This window comes from Patagioenas fasciata, chromosome 15, assembly GCF_037038585.1.
Source record: "Patagioenas fasciata isolate bPatFas1 chromosome 15, bPatFas1.hap1, whole genome shotgun sequence".
NCBI classification, from domain to species: Eukaryota; Metazoa; Chordata; class Aves; order Columbiformes; family Columbidae; genus Patagioenas; species Patagioenas fasciata.
In genome coordinates, this window is record NC_092534.1 from 7,347,936 (window position 1) to 7,372,715 (window position 24,780).

Here is a 24,780-nt window from a genome sequence, read left to right on the forward strand (position 1 = left end):
ACCAATGGCACAGCCCGAGGACATCTCGGAAAGCAGAACACGCTTGTCACTGGTCCAATTCAAATATCGAGTCATCTCGCCTCTGTTTCCCACATCTGTAAAACAAGGGTGATACTGAACTCCAAACACTACAAGCATGAATTAACTAACAGTCACAGCTTTTCTGAACATGAGAACCATGACATCAATTTTTCCTGTTTTGAAGCTGCAGAAATAAGTAGGAAAAGAGCTGGCACAGCAAGCAGCTCTTTTCCATTCCTTCTCCAACACTCTGAATACATCTCCAAATGGCTCCTGCTCTGTTACCTTTTGGTTCTTTTTAAGCAGTTCTGAGATGGAAGAGAAATCCAAAATACAACACTTGCATAAAATTCCTATTTGTCCCTCACAACTGTGCTACTCCCTGTTCACAATAAAAGCACAGGCAAATCACCTGAATAGCTGTGGCAGCCAGCAACCTGGGACAAGAGTGGGGAAACACTCTTGCACCTCAGACTGGAACGACATTCCCCAAGTCACGAGGGTCTCTTAGGTCTGTGCTGTCCTCCTCTACAAGTCCTACACAAGTTTTGCCAAAATAGGCAGGCAATAGAAGGTTAAAATAGCATATAGGAACTTGCCTGAACAGGTCTATTCCCAAGGAAGTTTAGATCCATGTTCTCGCCAAAAAGGTAGCCCTCAGGGTGAGGGGTGTCAAACTTCTCGCCTCCCATAAAGAAGTGACTTGCAAAGTAGTTTCCTAGAGAAAAAAAAAACCACAAGGGAATAAAAAAAACATGCATCCCAGAGAACAGCTGGTCTGTGCAATTTTTAATTCATAAGTATAAAAGAGCACAAGACATAGAAAATACTTGCTAGTTCACTCTTACCCTGTATTGCTGATGGCCACTGCCAACAACAGAAGCTGGAGGGTAGGGGAGAAACCCTTTTATAAATCATTACAGTGGAGATCATTCATTTTAACTTGTTTTCCAGAGAAGGGACAGGGAGCAGTAAAAGTCAGCTCTTTCAATATTGCCCAATTCTGATGAATTCCTTCCCTTTTCTCCGCCTTCCAGTGTGAAGTCCAGTCCCACAAACACCAGCAACCTGTTCTGAGAAGGATGAGGCTTCCTCCAACTACAAACTCCTGTTGGCCAGGTTTGCCTTCTCTCACCTCTTTTACTCTCATATCCCAGGGCGAGAACCACACAAAACCTTTACTGTGAGTGCTAGAGACTATATGCCTTGATGCTGAATTTAATTAATAGCAATGACAATTCTAAATGCAGAAACATGGATGTCTGAAAGAGATAAACCGTGGGACTGACTAAACTGAGCTTCAGCTCTGAAAGCTTCACCACAGATCTGTTTCATTCATCTTTAACGTGACACACTCCAGCACAAACTTCAGGAGACAAAGGGTGTGCAAGGTCACTGGGATTCTGGAGCACTGGATTAACGGCAAAGTCATCTGACTCGATTCAGTTGTGTGAGAGCACCACAAATGTAGCTTCCCCCTAGAAAGACTTCAGGAAAACACTCTCAAATATGAACTTCATGGAGTTACAATTTCAGAGAAATATGTATCAGGAGAGAATTAAAATAAAAGGCTCCACCTAAGCCATTTCCTTTGAAGTTTCAGAATGGGGATTTTTCATGCATGTGATGAAAGGACAGAGCCAAATGCACATTTGCTTCCCTAGGTGCAATGCATAGACAGCATAAAATTTGTTTTAAAACGAGTCATTACAGATGCAGTAACTAATCATCTGAATGGTTATGGAGGCATTATGGAAGGATTTGCAGTCCCTCTAGCTTGGAGCAAGCATGATTCACTCCAAAATGGGAGGGCTTTCATGAATGGCTCTGTTTTTTCCATTAAGCCGTTTTGCCTTTATGCTTCAAGAAAGGCTCTTCTCACTCTGCACAGATGGTAGTGCTTTAATGACGATGGTTGTGCTCAGCTATTGCTGAGTTCAGTTTACAGGCATCCAGATGTTTATATTATAAAAACACATCCTTCTTTCCAGATACAACAATCAACTTCAGCACAGGTCCAGAATCTACCCAGAACCTGTCTTACACAATCAGTGTAATAAAATGTAGGTGTTCCAAACAACAGGCAACCTACTCCCACCTCTCCCAGAAGCAACAAATTAAAAAGCTAATCTGAGTAGAACATCCAAGCACAGCTAGCTCGATACAGCCTCTCCACCTGAGATAACACTGCCATGGTTTATGCTTATACTAAGGTTCAGAAAAACATGATGAACACTGGGGTTTAGGAATAGGTTTTGCATTTTACATGGGTCAAGTAGGAATGTGGGTTTGAAGCATTTTATCTGATTAACTGTGAAGACTACGATTGTGCAGGATGCCTCCGTGGCACAGCAGCTGACTACCTGGCATCAGAGTCACACAATTCCCTTGTATCCTAGGAGCAAGACATCCTGGGGCTCGACATGCCTCACTAAACCTGAATTCCACAAATTCAGAGCAATGCTCTTTTGTGGAAAAAGGTCTGCATCCCACAGGCAGAGGATGCAGACGTCCAGCAGGCAAGGACTGCTCGCCACCACTGACACCCCATGCCAGGGGAGCCAGCAGCCCAGGAGAGCATTGCCGGGCAGCCCCTCCAGCACCCTGGGGTGAAAAGGCCTCTCTGGTACAACTGAACAACACCAAGATGCATAACTAGCATATTCAAGGCACCTGCCAGACTGTCTTTGCTCCACTACTTTAGGGATCTCTAACAAATTGTTAGGGTTTCTCACAAATACATGCTACCCCCTGCAACACAGCAGCACTTATCTAACTGGAAACCACAGCTTCAACTCCACGTTCAGACTGAAGGCTCCCTTCATCTTGCTAAGTCACCTCCTGCAACATGAAGGATTTTTTCCCAGTCTCTTCCTTCACGGGCAAACAAGGAATGCAGTCAGTGCCAGTCACAAAGAGCATGAGGAAAGTCACTCTGAGGAGCTCAGAGGCAAAACCGCTGGCAAGCAGAACAGCCCAGGGCTCTGTCAGTGCTGCTATAGCTACACAAGCCACTGCATGCACACGGTCTCAACAGCAAAACTAACAAACAAGGATGGCAGCAAACTGCCTTCACAAGTTTATAACACAGCTTTCAGCAGCTGAAAAAGAGAGATTCTATTGCAAGCCTTCAGAAATTACACACTGCTTACAACAGCCTGGAGCACAGAGTCAGCAACACAGCTGCAGCCCCATCAAAACAAGGGCTGTATCGCACAGAAAGTAATTAGATACCCATTTAGGCTTCCTACCATTATTAGAATTAACAGTGAAGTGACAGAAATTGAGTCCTTTTTAATTACTTAGCCAGACGCTCACCACCGCGACATGCTGAGGGATGGACTGACAGCATGGTTCTGGGGACAGCCTGAGCCTGAATCAGTCCCACAGCTGGACAAGGTTCTCTCACCTTCTTCATCGCCCATCCCTGCTGGGCCACCAAAACCCATCATGTAGCAAACAGGAACACAGCTCTGAGCTGGGCAAAATATAATCCAGCAACAAACAAGTAAAAAAGCAACTGGTTCTCACCCACAAATCCTCCAGTCTGGTGCTCATGAACAGCGGGGGAGAAGGCAGGAAAGGAAAGGAAAGCACCAACCCACGGTAGGCAGTGGTGGCATCACCACGGTGGGCTGAAGAACTACAGCAGGAGTCACAGACACAACCACCCCTGCCGTGCTTTGCATGGCAGGTGAGCAACGAGAGCTACATGTGAAATACAGGAACATATTCCTGTCTCAGCATTGTCATGGTACATAGGGTTCATGAGCTGAGAACAAGGTGACAGACTGAGTAGAACTCAGGGTACTCTTCTCCTATTTAAAAACCTTTCTTTGATTAAAGCATCACTCCCAAGCCACAAAGCAGTTTAGCTTCAGAGTGGAGTAATCTACCTTTCATTTTTCCTCCCAAACATGGCCAGGGTCTGCAATTCTCTTCCAAGAGCCTGCTCCAGAGGACAAAAGCCATCTCAAGGGCACATGCTCCAAGCCCTGCTCCACACTGCGGATGAACTCAGTGGAAAGACAGACGAGCTGACGAAGGAGCTGCAGAAAACACTGGTGCATTGCTCACTGGTTGCTAAAGCAATAGGGGCATCATGAGACTGCATGCAAGAACACAGATTGTTTTAACCACTTCAAGCAGAGAAGCACAGCAAAGACCATGACTGTTCCTTGTGATTACCCATTTTCAGCCTGTTTCCTCAGAGTACTAATTCTTCTGTACAAACCAAGCCTTTCTCCAACACCCCCTTCCAACTGGTTAGGCATTTGCAATGCCAGTGCAGTCTCCATGAAGCAAGCAAAAAAGGTTAAAACATACTAGTGAAGAGGTATTAAAGAACAGAATCAGATGTTATCTTGCAGCATTTCAGCAGCCTCAGCCCCACAGATGCAGGAGGGGAAATGCAAATGATCCATATCCAGAGCCTTCCAAGGCATAAGCAGTGCATTTTCAAAAGATTTTTAACTACAAAACTCCATACTGGTTGCAACAAAGCTGTTAAACAATCTGCAAATGCCTCATTAGGGCCTCTGGCTTATAAAGACCAAGGTGGATTCCACAACAACTCACTCAATCCTCCACGGAGCACGTGACTGACTCAGTAATAACCACATCAAAAGTCAATAAACAAGAACTGAATATTTACCACGCCATTTGCAACCATCTGTGACTCAACAAGGTGCTGCCACTTGGTATGACCTTGTAAAGTAACCGTGTTCCTTTCCACAGGAAGGCTGATACAATGGCCAAATTACAGCCAGGATACCTGCACTTCGCGTTTATGTCCTCTCACAACACAGTCTTCTTGTGAAGTGGTGTACTTGTTCCAGAACGTGCACTCGCATCCTTCAAACCGATGCTGATTGCAGACGAGAGCTGACCAAGCCGCTGCAGTTTGCCCAGACACCCACAGTAAGTTAAAATCTGCTTAAACCAGAGACTTGGAGGGAAAGACCACGAAAGGTGAAGGACAGCCCTCAGTGCTGAATGAATAAGACTCCTGCGGACAGGTAACCTGAGGTAACCACCTCACTTTTGGGGGACCTCTGAGCAGGCAGAAGCCTGCCTGTGTGCCCGGCTAATGCTCCAGTGCACACATCCAAACAGTCACCTAACACAGCTGATGCAAAACTGGCTTCTTCCACTCCAGCAGTGAGGTGCAGTACAGGCCTCACAGCAACCACGTCAAGTTTGACACAGTTAGCAACCATCTAGTCTAAGAACTTTTTGTACTACTTCCAGCTTGCTTCCTGAAATCAAATACAACCACACACACTCCCAGTCACCTTCTCTCCCCACTGCCAGGTTTTGGACCAGTCACGGCCAACCTTTTCAGCCCCACGTCACTCACATGTAGGACTGTAGGGCCAGAAGAGACAGTGTCCTTCTGAACGCACTCCACCTGAAGAAGGGAAGAGAGTGCCATCCTAACAGCCCTTACTGTTCTGGTGTTCAGTAACCTTTCTTAAATCTCCACCTTAGAAGTGTTCATGACCTCTTCTTCTGCCTACAATGATCCTGAGCCTGGACAGCTCCTTTCCCTCCTGCAGTCAAGATGATCCTTGTTAGATAAACATGAAGAAGGCAAAGAGAAAGGTCTAGCCTAAAGCCAGTACGCTCTCAGAAAGACAACAAGCAAGTGCAACAACAACAAGAAAATTAACAGGCATCTAATTGTATTCAAAGCCTTTAAAGGAAATACCAATATTTTTCTTTAATCAGTTGCCTGAAAGCATTAGCTGTTCAGTTTTACAAGGGAGGTATCACACACAGAATGTTCTTTGGCAGCATCTACATCAACAGACCCCTTCCATGGCACATGTGAACATACAAGCACATTGGCTAAAACCTCTCACACCATTAAATTCTAGTCCAGGTAATTACAACTGTATAGAAACAACAGGATGATGACTTGAAAGTAGCAGTTTAATGTTCATTGCATATGATGGTTATAATGAACCTGGTACATATCTAAAATCCTGTCTAAGTGTCAACAGAAATCAGATGCAATCTCCAGGCTGTCAGAAATTGCCAGCAGGGCCCACGCTGCCACAGCTACAGCTTAGCAGGTGGCTCATGTCCACCCAGTCTCCCACAATGGGAAAGCCCCCCAAGCCATTCAAGGGACACGCAGAGTCCTGCTGGGTTCCTAGCAGTGACATTTGTCCTTCCTAGTAGCCCAATAAACTAGTTGCCACCCCCCTAAAAAAGCAGTTTGCATTTTCTAAGAGAGCCAACACAGCTGAAGAATTTTTCTGGGAAGGTTTCCCCCTTACATGTCCTCCACATCACCATTCTTGCTGAAGGGCAACCTGCAACAAAACAAGGTATAATGATGGCAAGACTCTATTTGAGAAGGTCTTCTATCTACTCCAAACAAAATGGGGGGACCTACTTGCCTCTATCACACAGCCCTGAGGATGTCACAGCCAGCAAGTCATCAAACACACAGAGAACTTGAGTGTCTGAACAAAAACGCTATGTTGTATCTGCAAACCAAGAGTAAGAGAACCCAAACTGCCACTCTGCAAATTCTTTAGCTTGCCTGGAAAAGCCCTAGCAAATCAGAAACTCAGAAAAATTTCTAAGCAAATCGATACTTTAAGGAAAAAGAGCACCTGAATTTCCCTGATGGCTCATTTTGTGAGAAGAATAAAGAAATAAACAAGTTAAACCAGGCAATCTCACAAGCCAGTCCAAGATAAGGTGAGTCACCGGCTCATCCCAACTTCACAAAAGTGGCACTGCTGACAACTCTCTAAGTTTTCAGAATGTCTCCCTTTGGAAAACAAATACCCATGTAGGTCAGTCCAACAGTGCCCAAGTAAGAACCGCTGCCATTCTAAGGAGTTAAAGAACGCTGTCATGTGGGAATTTTTCCATCCCATATTCCATCAGATTCACTTTTCCTTCCACATCCCCACCAAACTCCACTGTCACTCCCTCTTTACCAGCAGGAGATGCCCCAGTGGCCGCAGACCGAGGGCTTGCTGCCGTGGGGTTTCCAGAGCAGAGAAGCGAAGCTTTTGCTCACCCACCAGGACCAAAGGGCAGCGCCTGAGCTGGGCGGCCACGGACACCAGCAGCGGGACGGACGAACGGCTCCAGTATTAGATTCAGGGCAAAAGGCCCTCCTGCATCCTTACACTTCAGCCAAACAGGGCACCAAGGCGGCCTCACACCACAGGTTTGTCCCAAGAAGATCCATCCCTCGGCGCTCCGCACCGGGGAGGCCCCGCAGCCGGGTGGGCAGGGCCAGAACCAGCCCCGGGCGCCCCTCGGCCCGGCCGGTGACGGGCACTCCCGCAACCCCTTCCCCTGGGGACCCCGCGGCCCGGCCGCCCCGGCACCGCCCCCCTGTCGCCCTCGGGGCGGCCTGGGGTCACCGGGCCCGCGAAGGCCCGCCGTCCTCCCCCGACCCGGCGCTGAGGGGGGTGGCCCCGAAGCCCTCACCGGACTTGGGCGGGTAGCGGTAGGCAGAGTTGGCCTGGATGTCGATGTCCTCCACGCCCGCGATGCGCCGGCTGAGCAGGGAGCCCATGGCGGCGGCGAGCAGGGCGGGCGGGCCGGGGGACGCGGAGCGGAGCGGCGCGACGGCGAGCGGCCCGCACCCACGGCGGCGGCGCGAGGCACGCCGGGAGAGCGAGTCCGCCCGCCCCGCGACTACAACTCCCGGCGGGCCCCGCAGCGGCGCTGACCAACCGCGGCGCGGCGGGGGACGAGGGACACGCACGCCCCACCGCCTCCCCGGGGCGCTGCGTGCGCTCTGCCGGCAGGGGGCGCTGCCCGCGGGGCCCGGGCCGGAGCTGCACCGGGAGGCGGCGGGGAGCGGGCACGGGGCCGCATCCTGCATGGGGAGGGTGTGCGTTCTGCACGGGATGGATGTGCACCCTGCACAGGGAGGGCGTGCACGGGGATGCACAGGGGATGTGCACGGAGAATACCCGGACACACACCGTGGATGGGGATGCCCAGGGACACACCCTGTACAGGGATGCACCTTGCAAATTGTACAAAGCAAGAAGGAATTATGTTGAGGGTCCCTGGCCAGGACAGCTCAGCCCCAGCAGGCTGGTTTGCTCAGCCCAGATTAACCTGCTGGCAGTTGTTTTGTTGAAGAATTTCAGGCAGCACAATCATCCTCAACAGCCCCCTTTCCTGCTGGCTGGTGGGGACCAGGACATGATGCCGGTGGTGCGTTCCCCCTGGCACGGTTGGTCTGTGTGGGCCAACTGGGGTAGCTGTGCACCTCTCGGGAAGCTTGGCATAGCGATTCATTACCTGGGCCAGTTCTCAAAGGTGGTACCTGCTCCTGGCTGAGGCTCACTGCCAGCAGGAGAGGAAGGCAATCAGCCTCCCCAGCTGCAGGACTGTGTGACATTCACAAGGGGAAACCTCTCTTGTTACCTCCTCTCACAGACAATCCACACAGGAAAGTGAACGGAGCTGTTTGAGGCTTGGACATGAGCGCAGGGAACAATCGAATGCTGTCTCACATCATGATGCAACAGCCAGTAGGATGGAATGGAGGAAGAGGCACAGAAGAGCCCTTCGCCAATGTCCCAACACTGAGCCCTGTCCCCTCTGGCACAGCCACTCAGATGTGGCTTGTTAAGGGAGGCACCTTCCTGTACACACGCTACAGACAGGGCCACTCTGCAAAGAAACTGGGGACCCAAATTCCCAGCAGACATGAAGGAGCTGCAAAATATCTCAAGTCTGCCTCGGGAGGAGGGGACAGGCAGGAAAAGAGGGCTGGAGTGTGGGGAAACAGGATGCCACTAAGATCTGAGCCTGCTGGCATGGCAGGATTTTATGATAGCAAGTGAGTGGGCGGTGGGTGGAATTTGCTGGACATAAACACAAACTAAAACACACCCAGCAGGTATAAGCAAACAAACCAAAGGGGAAATGTGCTTCCGGCTAGTTATTACCCTTGCAGTTCTTGTGGCCACCCCAAGCACAGCCACTCTGCACTGGCAGGGCTGTATGAGGCACATGCTGCAGAGGAGCGGGTGCAGAGCAGGATCAGACCTCGCTCTGCTGCGTCCTGTGGTGTAGCAGGGCTGGCAAGGACAGGGGAAAGCCAGGGAACTGGCAACAGCTGCATCCAGCTGGGAAACCATGAGAGACAGGTACCCTGCATTTGGCAGAGGGAAGACAAGAACTGCACCTGGGTACTGCCCACTGTGTTCCCCAGGATCCTGCTGGCATCCAGAGCAATAGTGTCTCTTGCTCAACCAGCCTCTCCATGCAGGAGTTTCTCATGACAGAAATCGCACCGAGAGGGAGGAATGGAGTCTGCTGACCAGCAAAGCAACACCCGCCCAGTGTCTGCTGCCCCAGAGCATGTCCCAGCTGCTCCCTGCCTGCACGGGCAGCTCAGAGATGCTCCTCAGTGCTGGGAACACGCATGTGCCCTGGCAGCAGTGGGCTGATGCAAACAGCTTGTGTGCCACCACCATCCCCAAAGCAAGCAGGGTGAACCTATAACTTCCCATGGGCTCACCTTGCATCCCAGCAGCCAGTCTGGGGCTCGGTGCAGAAGCAGACCCGGCACAGCAAGGCTCAGCAGCTCCATTTCCCTGTGCCATGTTGAGAACCGGTTGCCAGCAGTGGCCAACAGGTTGCAGGCATGGGGGCAAAGCAGAGCCAAGTTTGCATCATGCAGCAGGGCAAGCAGGGGACTTTGCACAGGGACAGCGCTGTGCTGCTGAGAGCCCAGGGCTGTACGGGTTAAGCATGGAAGCCAAGGGGAGAGCCAGCATCCCGGCAACCAGTGGGGCGCTGGCACAGCCGAGCACCGGGCCGCCCGGGGAAACAGCCACGGCAGGAGGTTTTTGTTTGTGCAAAACCTCCAGCAGCAGGAAGGTCCTTCCCGGGCCATGCAGCTCCCCGGAGCTTGGAGGAAGCGGTTGGGCCCCTGAGAGGGTTATTGTCATGTGGGAGGGCACGGGCCTTTGCTGGAGAATATCTCCCTCAAGGCCCTGCTCCGTGAGACGTATGTCACACACAAGTACAATAGGAGCAGCATGCCAGAGACGGGCTCAGCCCTCCTGCTCTAAACCCCACAGCCCGGAGCGAGCATTGGGGCTGAACAGCAGCACCTCAAGTGGATGGCAGCTCCATCACCCCCGCCTGGCCTGGGGGACACAGGCGCTGGCACACATAAAGGCAGGATATTGCACCACTCGCCTCCTCCGGCCCTTGCAAGAGCCACTGCCAGCAGCACGGGAGAAGGAGAGTGGGTGACATGGGGACAGAGCTGCTGGCAGCAGTGGGGCAGGGAGCTGGGCTGCCCTGACAGCCTGTGCGTGGGGAACCAACACCACAGCCACATCCCATGGGCTGGAGGAGCAGCAGCCTGCAGCACCATGGTCACTTCAAGAGGTGACAACAGTCCCACAAACTCTGGTGGTGCCACCAGGGCTGTATTTTGCACCTTCACCCTTCACCCTCCGGGCTCCCTGAGCTCATGCTTCCCTCCCATGTGGTGCTGCCAGCCCTGGGGCCTGCACCATGGTGAGAATGGAGAGGCAGTAAGGCCAGGAAGGTGGAAGGCCCCTCCCTGACATCCCTCCCAAAGGGATGTAAACACTTCCAGGAGGTAAAAGGGAGCCTGAAACCTCAGGTGCCATCACTGTGCAGACCAAGAGCAGCCAAACTGCAGAGGATCAGGGTGAAACTGGACCAGGGCCCCTAGACAGGAACAGCAGGATAGCAGAGGGATCCCTTGGCTGTGAGCCCACCTCTACCAGCCCTCAGGGCTCCCCACTGCTAGTCTGCATGCTCACGTTCACCACGAGTTGTGTTGCTACGTCCCAGACCCAGCTGGAATTCACTATATTGCTTCTTCCTGCAAAATGTGGATGAAAAAGGAGTTTTGAAGCTGCACACGTTTCACACGCATTTCTCCGGACACCACAATGTGCCCTTCAGGAGTCTCCTTGGACGTCTCTGCCGGGGAGGCAGCTATGAGCATGCCCGTGTAAACAAGGAAGTATGTTTGCCTGCAAACCTTCCACTCACCAGAGCACTGTATCCAAAGTCCAGCTGCTCACGGGTTTATTACACAGCGAAGCAAGTTGCTTTGTCTTTGCCCCCTCCCTGGCGCTGTCACTCGCTTTGTCAGGTACGTGTAGAACAACCAAGGTTCAGGAGCCCTGATTCCTCACCAGGAGTGGCGAGCCCATGAACTTTGCCTTCCTAAACACTGCCCTGCTCCAAAGGGCTTGCAACCTTCCCTGAGAGCCCTGCTGGGCCGTGGCCAGCCTTTCCTCCTTCAAAAACCAGACTGCAAAGTTTCTAAAAACATCTGGTTCTCTCTGATCCTTCAAGAGATTTGTTTTCCCAGCTATATTTACACCTTGCTGCCTACAGATCTCCTCACTTCCCTCCTGGGTTTGTTTCAACCTTGTGGAAAAAAAAAAAAAAGATGGGTCACCTCTTGATGCGTCCCACTGCCACCACCATACAGCTGTGCTCTCACTCCAGTTTGGGCAGTGACATATGTACAAGAGAAGAAATCGCCCTGACCTCCCCAAGGCCTGGAGTACTTTGCACAGTTTCTAAAGGAGACGTGGAAGATGGTTACCAGCTGGTTGACTTCAGACAGTACTCTGGCAATTTATGTTGCAGCAGTGGAGGCTGCAAACCTCTCAGGTCAAATACGTGACCTTCCTGAACTTCAGCCATTAATCCTCACAGCTCAGAAGTATCTGCAGCCATCCACAAAACACCAGCCAGGGTCAGAGGTGTTAGCGAACAAACCGCTCGCGGCAAGGCTAAGCCGCAGCACAAATTGCAGGAAAGAGCCCAGAACCACTCTGGAAAGGTAGAGGAGGTAGGGGGCCATTGCAAGCCCTGTGGAGCCAGCGGTTAGCTTCATCTCGCCCATTTTTCCCTTGCTTCATTACTCTCCAGCCATTCCACCGCCTGGCCGAGCTGGCTTATCGTTTCCTGGTACTTAGCAACACCATTGTCCGCCTGGGTGCTGCGGCAGGGCCCAGCAGCGCCTGCCTGGCTGCACGCTTTCATCTGCCATGGCAATGTTCCGCTCTCAAAGGATCCTTTCATGCTGCTGGGAGCCCCTCAGCACCTTCCAGAACCTTCTCCCGCAGTCAGTTCTCCTCTTACATCTCAGCAGCCACATCAGCAGGGCGCAGGGACATGCTCTGGCCGAGGGGAACAGGCCTGCAGGGGAACTGGGCAAGCCCCCGGCTTTTATTAGTGCTGCCGGGAGCCCTGGGCCAGGCCTGAGGCCGCCGTTCCCTCAGGCCCGGCCCTGGGCCAGGCCTGAGGCCGCCGTTCCCTCAGGCCCCAGGGCTGTGCGGCAGTACCAGCTTCGGCCCAAGGCAGTTGCGAGCCGAACGACCCCCCTCCAGGCTCCTGCAGGCCGGGAGGGCAGCTCAGGGCCTGCAGGGGCCATCCCCCGCCGCCGCCCAGTTAACCATTACCCGCGGGGCCGAAGGGCAGCGCTGGCCCCGCCACGGCCGTTACCCCCGGCCCCGCGCGCGGCCGCTCCCCGCACGTCAACAGGAAACTGCACGCGGCCGACTGTAAACACCACCCGCGGCCCCCCCTGCCCGCCCCCATAACTCGCTCCGCCCCAGCCCTGGCCCGCCCCCGCCGCCCTCTCATTGGGGGCAGCGGCGTTGTTGACCATATACGGTCAGGTACTACCAAGTCGCGGGCGGCGGTTGGTCGGCTTGGCGCGTCACTCAACGCGCTCCGACGCCCGGCGCCCGCTCCGCAAACAAAGCGGGGGCTGCCGGGATTTGTAGTCCGGACGGGGCGCAGGCGACACGGCAGCAGGGAGGGCGGGAACTACATCTCCCAGCGGCGCCCCGCGCCCTGCCCATCCCTGCCCCGCCCCTGGCGGCCGTCGGCGGGGCTCGCCGGGCGCCGTGAGTCAGTGCCCAGTAAACATTGGCGTGAGCCGCGCCGGCTCCGCCATGGTGGCGGCGCCGTGAGGGCGGGAGGGCGGCGCGGCGGGCTGGGCGCGGCGGCGGCAGCGGCGGGGGGCCGGGGCCATGGACGAGCTCAAGCACCAGGTGATGATCAACCAGTTCGTGCTGGCGGCCGGCTGCGCTGCCGACCAGGCCAAGCAGCTGCTGCAGGCGGCCCACTGGCAGTTCGAGGTGAGGCCGCCGCCCCGGTGCCGGCCGCCGGCACCGCCGAGTGCTCAAGGCGGATCCCCTCGTGGGGGACAGACGGCTGGGTCTGGGCAGCGTGGCGCGCGCCCGGCCCGGCCCTGCGGGACACGCCGCTGAAACCCCCCCCAACCACCGTGCGTTGCCGTGGGGAGGGTGGCGGCCGGCGCGTGGCGTGGGGCGCGCGACGGGGCAGGACCCGGGGCTGTTCGCGTGGGGCGGGGAAACCGGGAACCACGGAGCGCGGGTGGGTGCAGGGTCAGGGCCTGCAGACCGCTCCTGACCGCGGAAGGACCGGGGCGCCGAGCCCTCCTCCCGGCCCGGGCCGCGCTCCTTCCGCCGCTCCCTGCCCTCCCGCGTGGCCGTGGGCCGGAAAGCCCCAGCGCAGCCTTTTCCCACGGCCCTGCCCTGGAGAGTGTAAGTCCCCAGGCAGCCGTGGGAGAGGAGACTTTGTAGGTCAAAGCTTTTCTGGCTCCAGATGCCTTTTCCTCTTGCTCGCGGGCAGGATACTCCGTGACATCGTCAGGGGTTAACGTCACGCGTGGGGCTGGGGTTGTGGGTGGGGAGCCCCCGCCAGCCTTGCTGGCTGCTCTGGTCCTCCAGAGATCCCCAGAGCTGAAGCATGGGGCGCAAAGGGTGGAGTGCGGCAGCTATAGGAAGCAAAGCTCTTTGTAAATAGGATTTTTTTTCTTTTTCTTCTGCAGCTCCAGCAGCTCTCTAGTCTGGAGCTGATGGATTTGACACTAATGGCACCTTTGTAATTGAACTATCTGTTTTGTGATGGAGGAGGAGGTCTGAGTCAGTGTGGAGAGCAGGAGGTTCAGTTCGTATTCATCCCTGTGGCTAGAGCACCTCTGTTTCAGCACGCAGCGCAGACCGGATGGGTGCGAGCGCCGCTGACAGGCCTCCTCGGCGTTATTCAGGGCTCGTTCTGTAACGTGACGGCTGTCGAATGGATCAGGCATGGAGGCAGTTCATCGCTGTGTAGCCACAGGATTTCCAGATGCTAAATCAGAGGCCACGAGGCGTTCAAAGCCAAGCCGTGCATGGCCGGGGAGTGGGTGGGTGGGTGGATGTGTGGGGACGGGTGGAAATCCGAGCCAGCATTCCCCTCCCCTGTGCCCATTTAATACCAAGCTCTGCCTACGGGAGCGCCGTCAGCAGTGCATGTGTTGCATGTGTAACACGCTCTGGGTTTTGTTTACTAATACAGTTTGACAATGGCCCTCTGGGACAGCCAGGATTCACTTCCACCACCTCCGTGCATGTCACAAAAGAGCTGGGAACGGATGACAAAAGTTTAACTTTTCTTTCAAAAGGTGTTTTGCAGAACTTTGCCACCGTTTGGTGAGTTGCACAAGTACAAACGGCTGTCTCCTGCCGGCTTGGCACTCACATGACTCAGAGGAAGCTCAGCTGTAAACAAACACGCTGCGATGAGCAGTTACCATGTTCCCACTTGCTTTTGGTGCAGCGGTCAGATAATTCCCTTTGCAAAATGGCCGCTGGGCATGTCTTCTTTGGGGAGCTGCACTGGGGAGGTGTCGTCTCCTGACTCCAGCATGCTCTCACCTCTTACCTGTGATATTCTGAGGCTTTTGTTCTTCTAGTGCAGTACCCATTTGCTGGCTGGCCTGCATCTGCAGTGAGTATAAATTGCTGGAGTTCAGGCACGTTCAGTGCTGATTTATGCTGCCTTCACTTGTAGTATCTTTGGATTCGAAGTGCTACTCCAGGGCTGTGGTGTGAGTCAGAGCAACCTTGAGGACGTTGCTCCTGCCTGTAAGACCACTGTGAGGAGAGGTGTTCCCAACAGTTGAGGCAAGCTAGGAGACCCAGAGACAAGACAGCAGGAGCAAGGTTCTGCCAGTCCTGTGCCTCTGTCCTGACCCTCCTGGCACCTATCTGCCCTGGCCAGGGCTTTTCCAACGTGGGCATATGCCCCACTCACTGCTTGTCACAGCCACACAGGGATCAGGAGCCTGGGTTGTTGGGTCACTGGTAGGAGGGACGAGAGAGGCTGCTGTGGAACACAGCTTCAGACTGGTGGGATGCTGATGTTTCGGGACCGCTTTCCTGGGCTGGGGCTGCTCTGGGGCCGTTGTGGCTGGTGGGAGAGAATGCAGTGGGGGCTGCAGGGAGTGTTTGTGCATGGTGTCCTGCCGACTCTGGTGGACCCAGAGTTTGGGGGTAAGTGACTCAATCCAGGACAGTGAGCAAGGCAGGAGGTCAGGAGACCATTAGGGATAAAGCTGCCTTCAGTGTGGCACAAGCTGACCAAAGCCTGTATCATACTCAAGGGCTTGACAAGGGAGCTGTTTATTTTGCATCCTTTCCATCCCTGGGGAGCAGGGCAGTGTGTGGGTGATATCCCACTTGCCATGACTCCACTGCTGTTTTGCAGGGACCCAGGGCAGGCTTTCTCGCAGCACACCCGACGTGGTTTACAGCTCTCACAATGCTGTGAGCTCTGCCGTGTGTCCAGGGACAGCTGTGGTGAGTGCCAGCAGGGATGGTGGTGCCAGCAGGGATGGCCATGCCAGCCCAGCCCTCCAGCAGCTGGAGCAGTGCCATGACTGATCAGAGAAGGAGGTTTAGAGGCCAAAGAAGGCGATTTGGAGCGTCTCTGGGCAAGGGCTGGCACTCAGCCTCCAGGGCCAAAGGTGCAGACTATTTGGAAGAAGCCAGGGAGGGCAGCAGGTACCTCCACCATGGCTGGAACCCAGCAGGCTGCCAGGGAGACACTTGAGAGTTTGCAGGGTCTCAGGCTGAGTGGTAGGTCAAGCTCTTTCCTAGGTGGAAGCCTATTATTTGGCTTTGTTGTGTGCTCATTGCCCCTGGGGCTGCTCGGGAAGGATAAGAAGACTTCAGCTTTGAAAAAAAAAACACCCATTCCTTCCTTTTTCCTGGTGCTAAGTGTCGTGTCTCTGTTCAGAGTAGTGAGGTTGTCTGTGGAGAACAAGAGGAGGAGCAGGTGTCTGGCACTGCCTGCTGTGTTCATGGTTGGATTTCCACTTCCTCTTCTGATTTATTTATGTTTTATCGACCACCATTTCTTTTCCTTTGTGGCTCAAGGGCAGGGCGTCCCCAGGGCTGCTCTGGCACCGTGGCTCCCTGCTGCCAGACTCCCTGTGCTGGCAGCGGCTGCAGCTCACACATGCACCTGGGAGGAGGTGCAAGTGCAGCTTGAGCAGTGACGGGCAGGGGATCAAACAGCACCCGGGATCCGGTCTGAGCAGCTGCACATGGCTGGGTGTCCCACTCCTCCAGACTGAGCTTGTTCTGCTCAGCATCTAGCTCTCCTTGCATTCACCTCCCCACCTGACCCCTGCAGCCGTCCTACCTCTGATTCTGTCACCACAAATACCATTGGCCCCCTGGTAGGGTCTCTGTGTGATCCGGCTCCGCCAAAGCCCTTCATTTTGCATCCTGGGGGGGACACAGTGGCCTGGTCACCTGCTCCCACCCAAAGTGACACGGGCAATGGAGCAGGGTCAGGGCTGAGCTGTGGCTCAGGCTTCTTCTCAAGTAGAGGAGCCTTAATTGGCTTTGCTGTGGCACCAGTTGCCCCAGGCACTTGTGACGCTGGCTGGAGGCCTGGTGGTATCAGCAACTTTAGTTTTGTGTGCAGCCCTGGCACCCCGTGCCTCTGAGGGGATGGGTGCACTGGCCTCTTGTCCACCTGGGTTGGGGCTGCTGTGGGTCCTGGGTCCCTTGGGAGGTAGCAGCTGCTCCCTGCAGCTGGAGAGAGGTGAGTGGTGGTCAGAGGGGTTGCTTCTGCCACACTTGGGAAGGGGCAGATGGAGGGAAAGAGAGGCAGAGTTTTAGGCAGAGGGGCATGCGATAGTGGCATGCTTCCTCCACCCTGGTCACGGCTCTCATCCCAGTGCTGGCAAGGATCAGTGGGGATGGGGACAACAGGGACCTTCTCTGCCCCTGTCTGCTGATGGCACAGTCCCAGATGTGAAGCCACTTGGAAAACAGGAGCACAGGGCGTATTTAATCAGCTTATGGGATCTGGCTGTGCCCACACCTCTGCCTGTGCTTCCTGCTTGCTGTTTCCCTCCTTCCTTATCACGATCCTTTCTGTCTGAGCGATATGGCCGGTGGGTGTTGATATCGGACCTCACACAGGATGACCGGTAGTGTGGTGACAGGCGTGTCACTGCCTTAGAAGTGTTCGTGTCTCTGTCAGGACATTTCCATGATTCATAGATGTGTGCCAGGCTGTTCAGAGCTTGTCTCCAGGGCCACAGACCCTCATTCAGCTGTATGGCTGTCACTGAAATCCAGCAGGTCCTGGCTGGGTTATTAAACACAGCACCCCGGCTTGTAGACCTGCAGGGCAGGCTGCTTCTGGGGAGGGGATTGAATCGGGGCTGATGGAGGGGGGCTTTTCCTCCAACTAGAACTGAATCCAGACCAGTTGTCTAACATTCCCATCAGGTCTGATCTGCAACTGAGTCAAAAAGTTTTCTAGCCCTAACTCAACTAAAGCCCGGCACAGAACAGGGTCAGCTTTACCTCCACCAGTCCTGCATCAGCCCCGTCCTGCCTCTGCTTCCCCCAGACCTGGGCTGGGTGTCTGCCCTCCTGGCCTGCCTGCACCCCCAGTGTTCTCTCCCCACAACCCCCTTTTGTCCTCTCACATACCTGTGGTGTGTGAGCTTTACTAGATTATTACTGGTCTGAACTGGAAGTTAGCCAAAATAGTATCAGTCATAACCGTAACCTGCCTGCTCAGAACTGGAAATGCTCTGGTGTATAGGGTGGGCTCCCTGCTGCAGCCCCAGTCCTGGGGATCTCCCGGCGTTAATATGGTGACTATGATCTTGTCCTGCTAAGGACACGCATCTAACTGGTTCCCACTGGTCTTCCCCTTCTGGGTTTGGGTTTGGTTTCCCTTCTCGCCCTGCACACAGTGGTTGTGCAGCTGCGAGCTGTGAAATGCCTGCTGGGGTCTGCTCCAGCAATGGCCGCTTTTCAGCAGTGAGCACAGTGACCCCGGATACGTGTGATCCTCTCAAGCCTTGGTGCAGGCCTGTGTCCCTCTTGAGGATGTGGGAGCAGCTGTGTGGGGCTGGGGGGACAGTCCAGCCCCCCCAAGGACTGATTTGGATCATCTTCGGGGTCCTGCAAAGCCCTGCTGTTGTGTGCAGGGATGAGGTGGGTGTTCAGTTCGCGTGCTGGTGGTAACATCATCTTCCTTTTTCTTTCTTTTTTTTATTTTCAGACTGCTCTCAGTGCTTTTTTCCAAGAAACAAACATCCCCTACAGCCACCACCATCAGATGGTAAGTGCTTTCCCACCTCTCCAGTGCTTATCTCGGGCACAGCACCAGCTGGTGGGTGCTTTAGGCTGCTGCTGGTGCCCAGCATGCTGCTTGTGCCCAGCATGCTGCTTCACATCTCCAGGAGCACAAGCAGGCTGGGCTGGCTAGCTGCTGCCAGAGCTACCTGCCACAGAAGGTTTTGCTGGAGAGTGGCTGAGGGTGGCATAGTCTATCCTATGCTGTGGAACAGTGAGTCTGGAGATGCCCTCAGAACCCGCAAAGGGGTTGGGGCTGCCCCTCAAAGAGGGATGGACTGATGGAGGATGCTTTTGGCATAGCAAATGAACCAGACCAGCCCCAAAATGCCAGAGAGAACCTGAGAGGAGCCTGAAGTAATGGACTGAGATACACGTGTGCTGCCCACAAAAGTCCTTGTGTGCTTGCTGGAGTGACTGAGCATGCAAACCTCTGCTCTGATGGAGTGTGCCTCCAGTACAGCCTGCTTGTCTGAATGTGTGTGAACACTCAAGGGTGTGCACACGTGGGTGCTGCCTGCCTCTGCTCTCTCCCAGCTGTCCCCAGACTTAGTCCCTTTAACTCTGGTGCTCCAGCAACCCATAATCCACCTGGGCAGATGTGTCTGAGGCATTTGCTGGCTGCCATGGCCTCATATATCTCTGCAAGACAGCTGGGGATTGGGAGCATGCAGTAAGGGTGCAGAGCAAGTGCCTGGCAGGGCCTTAGTACACCTGGTCTTCCATGGGGCAGGAGCTAAGCTGGAAAGCTGCAGGCTCAGGGTGGATGCAGAAGAGCAGGCACAGCCGGGTCCCGTCTTAGCCCTCTGATGAGAACTCTCACCACAGCATTAATCTTCAGAGCCTTAAGTGCTGCCTGCAGGCAGCGCGGATCTGGGGGCTCCTCGTGCTGTAGCAGTGAGGGCAGAGTGGTCTTGTGCTGGGTGCTGGTGGGAGGCAGAAGCTGGAGGACTCCCCCACCCCACACCTGACCCCGTGTCTCCTTCCCACAGATGTGCACTCCTGCCAACACACCGGCCACACCGCCTAACTTCCCCGATGCCCTCACCATGTTCTCCCGCCTCAAGGCCTCCGAGAGCTTCAACAGCAGCAGCCCCGTGGCCTCCATGGCGACTTCCCCGCCACCCCCGGCCCCGCCGCTGCCCCAGCATGGGGCCTTCAACCCCACCTGGCCTGCGGCTTCACCCCCTGGCCAGCAGCAGAGCATGTGGACTCCAGCCCCGCCAGCGCAACCCGCAGGCTGGCCAGCCGCCGTCTCCCAGCAGGCCACGGCAGAACAGAAGGCCAACGTGACCATGGAGGCAGAGAGATGAGGCCGTGGTGAAGAGCGCACGCGGCGGGGACCCCTGCATATGAATATATATATTTTTTCTTTTCCCCCTCCCCGAAGAGGAGAGGAACTCTGCTGCCAGGGCGTCTGGCAGCTGCCGAGACACACAAGCAAATAGCTGCCTTGCATGGGTTTGGTTTGAAGTAGTTTTTACTTGTCCTCGAGCTGAACAGAGCTCCCCAGAGACAGCAGGAGGCTGCATGGGACGTGGGACTGGTGCCGGCCTGGGACCCCGCTGGGAGCAACCCCTCCTCTCTTGGGACACCGGAGTTTGCATGCAAGTGACATTTACAGAGGAGGTCCCTTCTTCATGGTCCCCTGGGCCACCCCACCAGGCAGAGCGGGCTGTACCCAATTGTTTTCCCCCGTCCCTTGGCCCCACTCACTGGGTGGAGGCAGACACCCCACACAACTTGTTTTTTGTGAGGTGGGGAGAGAGCAAGGGCTGTTTCTGTTTGGCCGCGGCCTCCGCCACCCTGTATGCACCGTGCTCGCTGGTGAGCAGGGCTATGGGAACACCAGCTCCTGAGGAGGTGCCCAGCCCCTCGCCCGCCTCAGTGGTGGAGAGCAGGGGTGAGCCATGGGGGGCCCGGCTGGGCCAGCACACCCTCCCTTTTCCCTCCTGGGATGGGGTTTGCCCCGGGGCTGTTTGCATGACACAGTGTAACCCTAGAGACTGGGATCGTTTTTAACCCCTCTGTTCTTTTCTCCCGGCGGCTGGAAGTCTCTCCGGGTGCGCCGCAGCCGCTTGCAATACATGCTCTTCTGCTTTGAACCGGTGTCTTTGCTTCGTTTGCGGCAGCAGCGGGATGCTGGGAAGGGTGGCCTGGGCTTGGGGTGTTGCAGGATCCCTTCTGTGAGTGGCTCTGAGTGTGCTCTGCCTCCAAGCTGGGGCTGGCTGCCTTTGCTCTGTGTGTGCTGTTCCAAACACCCCATCTCCGCCGTGTGGTGATTACCAACTGCCTTTGGCCGGGTTCATGCCAGGGCTCAGCCCCAGCAGCAGCCAGCTCTGCTCCGCCTGCTGCCCCACCATGTCAGCTGTGGGTGTGAGACCCCATCAGGAGCAGGGGCAGGCTGATGGCAGGGCTCCAGAGAGCCCTCGGGCTCCCTGTGTGACACCTACAGGTCTTGGGTATCTTGCTGTGACTGGGCTCCTCTCCCCTCTTCACCAAATGATGGGAGCCAGGTCTTTTGGAGGTTGCCATCCCAGCTGAGGCCATGCCCTGGCATCCCCACAGTTACCAGTCAATAATTAATTTCTATCTCTTATTTGTGTTGCTAAAATAAACATTGTAGGAGCAATGGTTTCACCCATGCTTCTCTTGCACAGCCTTAGCAGAGGCTGCGAGCAAGGGCTGGAGCTTGTGCTGCTCTCTTGAGCCTCCTGCGCAGGGTTGTGCCAGAGCTGTGTGGCTCCATCCTGCCCCACTGAGGTGGACTAGGCCGAGCTGGTGGCATCTGGAGCAAGCTGGGGCCATGGGCCTCCTGTCCCAACTATGGTGCCTTAGCATGTCAAAGCCAGCATGGAGTCCTGCTGTCAGTGGGCATGGGGGGTTGCAGCCCCCAGAGTCCTGGACAGCCCCCTGAGGCCTGGGTAGCCAGGCACCTTCTCTCCTCCATCCTTCAACTGCCTTGTCTCGCCCAGCACTTTCTCCCAGCCAGGCAGCTGTGTTCTCCAAGGTTCCCAAGTCAGCTGAAAACAGACACCAAAGCTTTGCTCCAGGCAGTGCCAGCTCCTGCAGGCCCCCAGCATGGTGCTGTCCCAAACCTAGGTGGCTTTATGGCTGTGGAGACGACTCAGCCCTGGGCATGGGCAGCAGTGGGGCACCCAGTAGTGCCACAGAAGGCAGTGACCACGTCCCCACCAGCCACGCCAGCATGGCTGGGAGTGAGGCAGAGCGACACGGGGGCTGCAGTAGCTTGGAGACCCAGATGGGATGGCTGAGTGCAGCCCCACCATCCACTCACCCTGGCAAAGGTTCAGTGGCACAACCTGGCATGGTGACCTGGCATGGTGGGGTTGTTGCTCCTAACCATGCTGGAGCTGGCTCTCAAGTCCCCATGGCTTCATGCTGTGCCAGCAGCCAGCTCAGCCTGCACAGGAACTCATGAGCTGGCTCCAGTGAGGGCTTGGGGCTGAGCTCCTGTCTGGGGAGCTTCTGAAATGAAATAGTGCCCAAGGTTTTGGGAAGAGAAGATTCTTGTGATGTCCTGGAGCCAAGGGGCATTGCCAGCCCCCAGCAAGGGAGCCTGGCACCTGGGAGGCTCCACGCACCTCACCAGCGGGCACCCCAGAGAGAGAATTCCAGCACAGTGCCGAGGGAAGGAGCTCAGCTTCTAACGCATCTCTGCCCATGACCAGGAGAGAAATCAGCCCTCCTGTCCTGCTCCAGGAGCAGAGGGCCTGGGCAGCCGCTGGGGTGGGGAGGGCAATGCCAAACCTTGCCACCAACCCCAGCAGCATACCCAACCCTGCCAGGTCCCCTGGGGCTTCAAAGTCTAGAGGGTATAATCCAGCCCTGTGTGTACATTGCCATGTCCCAGGGTGATGATGCTCTCCTGGCATTGCAAGAGGGACCAGAGCAGCCCACTGGGACACCCAAGGATAGATCTCCCTGCTCCAGTGGCTGGTAAGGTGACATGGACCCTGCCAGAAGAGCCTCGTAGGGCCAGATGCTTGCCCAGGCAGGTCACCACAGCCAGGGCAGCCCTTGGGAGGTTTGACTGTATTTTCCACAAGGATTTGCCAAAGCCTGACCTTAGACAACTTGGGGACAGTCCCAGAGGTGGGTGCTGAGTGCCTCTGTGCGCAGTGCTGCAGACAACCACTCCTAGGCCCTCTGCCAGGGCTCCTTCCACTCACCATTTGGTCCAGGATGCTCTGCAGGAGGTGGCCATGTTGTCCTGCCACACCGACTGCTTTTGCAGCTCCTCAAGATCAGAGTTAAACAGAGGCATCAGGGGGTTCAGTACCCGCAGGGGTTGGGGACAGTGGGGACCAGCATCTGCAGGGACAGACGGGAATCGGCAGCACCCAGCTCAGGTCAGTGCTGGATTCTGTGGCTGCAGGCAGTGTCTACCCAAAACCTCTGGGCTCCAGGGCAGATCCCACATCTCCCAGCCCAGCCTTGGGGTGGGAAAGTACCTGAGCTCAAGATCTCATCCCTGTCATTCTGTGCCACCTGGCGACTCATACAGGTCCCTGGGGAGCCTTACCACTCTGCCAAGAGCACTCCAGCAAGTGGTCTGGCTTCATGTACGCACCTTCTAAAAATTGTCCTTCAGGAGCTGCAGCTCCTCCTGAAAGCCCTCAGCAGCGTTTTTCAGGGAGCAGATGGTGGTGAGCATATGTCCACGACATGAGGAACATGGGTTTAGCCAGTGATGCTGGGTCTCCGCGGGCTCTGGGGGCATGGGATCAAAGGAGGTTAAGTGGTGTACATTGAAGGTCTGGGTTCGAGGCCATCTCTGGAACCCAACGGAGCTTTCACAGCATTGGCCACATCTGGCTGGCTCATGGTCATGCCCACAGAACTCCCCAAAATTGAAATAGAAGACACTTGAAGAGGACAAGTGTCCCAGCTCCAGTTTCTTTGGCCTGGCAAAATGGTATTGTCTTTTCGCTTTGCTCTGTGGTTGCGCTCAAAGCTGAGGTCACAAAATGCGAGGTGGGACTGGCTCGGGGATGCCAGGTCTCCCAAGGGATGAAGAAGTGTTGGGTTTGCTGTGGGCCAGCCCCATGCTGCCCATGGACAGAACAGCCAGGCACAAGGTCACTATAACTCATCCTGGCGCTGCCATGTGTAGCTCTAGTGTGGAAGGCAGCTCTGATGTTTCATGCTGCATTTCCCACTCAGAGTCTAAACTTAAGCAGCCAAATAACTTGAACTTGTGCTGTGGCAACATCTCCCACAGGATCCTGCCTTGGCCTGGGGACAGCAGCACTGCTGTCACCCACAGCTCAGCCACTTGCCATGCTACAGGAAAGAGGAGTGGAGAGGGAGAGGAAGAGGGAGAGGATCAGAGCAGTGGGAATGCTGCTGTCCCCGCTGATGCACCAGCCCACAGCCACCCCAGGCACAGCAGGGGGACCCTTACCAGGGCAGGACGGGACCCAACAGACCTAAATCTCAGAGCAAGTACTGGTGGAGCCTTGGAGGCAGGTGAGAAGCGGCCAAAACCACCTTTGGACAGTGGCTGTGTTAAATATTGCTCTTTAATTAGTCCTAAGTGGACATGGGGCCAGTGGAGCCAGAAATGTGCCGCCATGCTTCACTGGGCTCCCTGGTTCCCGGGCAGCAGATGTCATGGCAACGGCAAGACCTGACATGAGTGTGTCACTTTCTAGGACAGGACACTACACAGAGCTGGACACCATGTATGGCAGGACACTGTGTCAGGTGAGACACTGCACAGGGTACACTATGGGGCAGCACACTCAGAGCAGTACGTGGTGTAGGTCAGTGTGTGCCCTGACCCAGGACACCACGCAGGGCTCGATGCTTCTGGAGGACAAGCCACTGTAGAGCAGGGCAGGACACTCTGCAGGACATTACGCCCCACCGAGCAGGGCGCTGCCCGGGGCAGCAGAGAGCTGGACAGACCCCGCTGCTGCCCCTGACCCGCGCCGAGGCCTCCTGCGCCTGGAGCTGCTCCAGGAGGCCGCCGACCTGGGGGCTGCCGCCGCCGGCCGTGCCGAACGCCATGTCCGCCGGTTGGGTGATAGTCCCCGGGCTGGAGATGGGGGCCTGGGCTGGGGTCACAGGGGACGTTGCCCGGAGATGGCCCAGGGGTTCTTCCCCAGCCCCTTCCCTGGAGCAGCCCGGGAGGGAAGCGGGCTCAGGCCCAGCCTGGTGCGGCCCGGGTGGGAAGCAGGCCCCGGGTGGGAAGCAGGCCCCGGGTGGGAAGCAGGCCCCAGCCGGACGCGGCCCGCAGCGCGCAGGAGGCCGCGGCCCCGCCCCG

General features: G+C 55.7%; 2 protein-coding genes across 6 annotated transcripts in view; one reads left to right on the plus strand and one right to left on the minus strand.

Moving 5' to 3' along the window:
- The window catches only part of MGRN1 (mahogunin ring finger 1), a 52,138-nt gene extending 44,482 nt beyond the window's left edge, over positions 1–7,656 (minus strand). For 3 of the 5 annotated variants that reach the window (XM_065850644.2, XM_065850646.2, XM_065850643.2), the window contains exons 1-2: positions 7,483–7,655; positions 621–739 (exon numbers count right to left, since the gene is read on the minus strand). In XM_065850644.2, the coding sequence (XP_065706716.1) occupies positions 621–739; positions 7,483–7,570 (207 nt within the window). In that variant the 5' untranslated portion in view covers positions 7,571–7,655. Of the gene's footprint in view, positions 1–620; positions 740–7,482 lie in introns of all 5 variants that reach the window. The other 2 variants (XM_071815122.1, XM_065850645.2) reach the window with 1 other exon arrangement.
- Positions 7,657–12,924: 5,268 nt separating this feature from the next.
- Positions 12,925–20,593, plus strand: UBALD1 (UBA like domain containing 1). The gene is made up of 3 exons (XM_065850879.2): positions 12,925–13,169; positions 18,415–18,474; positions 19,481–20,593. The coding sequence occupies exons 1-3, from the start codon at positions 13,062–13,064 to the stop codon at positions 19,799–19,801; spliced, it is 489 nt and encodes a 162-aa protein (XP_065706951.1). The 5' UTR covers positions 12,925–13,061; the 3' UTR covers positions 19,802–20,593.
- The last annotated feature ends 4,187 nt before the right edge of the window (positions 20,594–24,780 follow it).

Bases quoted from the DNA above. Each gene is read 5' to 3' on its own strand.
- UBALD1 (XM_065850879.2), top strand. From the start codon at position 13,062: ATGGACGAGCTCAAGCACCAGGTGATGATCAACCAGTTCGTGCTGGCG. The intron at 13,170-18,414 runs GTGAGGCCGCCG...TTTTATTTTCAG, and splicing joins CGGCCCACTGGCAGTTCGAG to ACTGCTCTCAGTGCTTTTTT. The intron at 18,475-19,480 runs GTAAGTGCTTTC...TCCTTCCCACAG, and splicing joins ACAGCCACCACCATCAGATG to ATGTGCACTCCTGCCAACAC.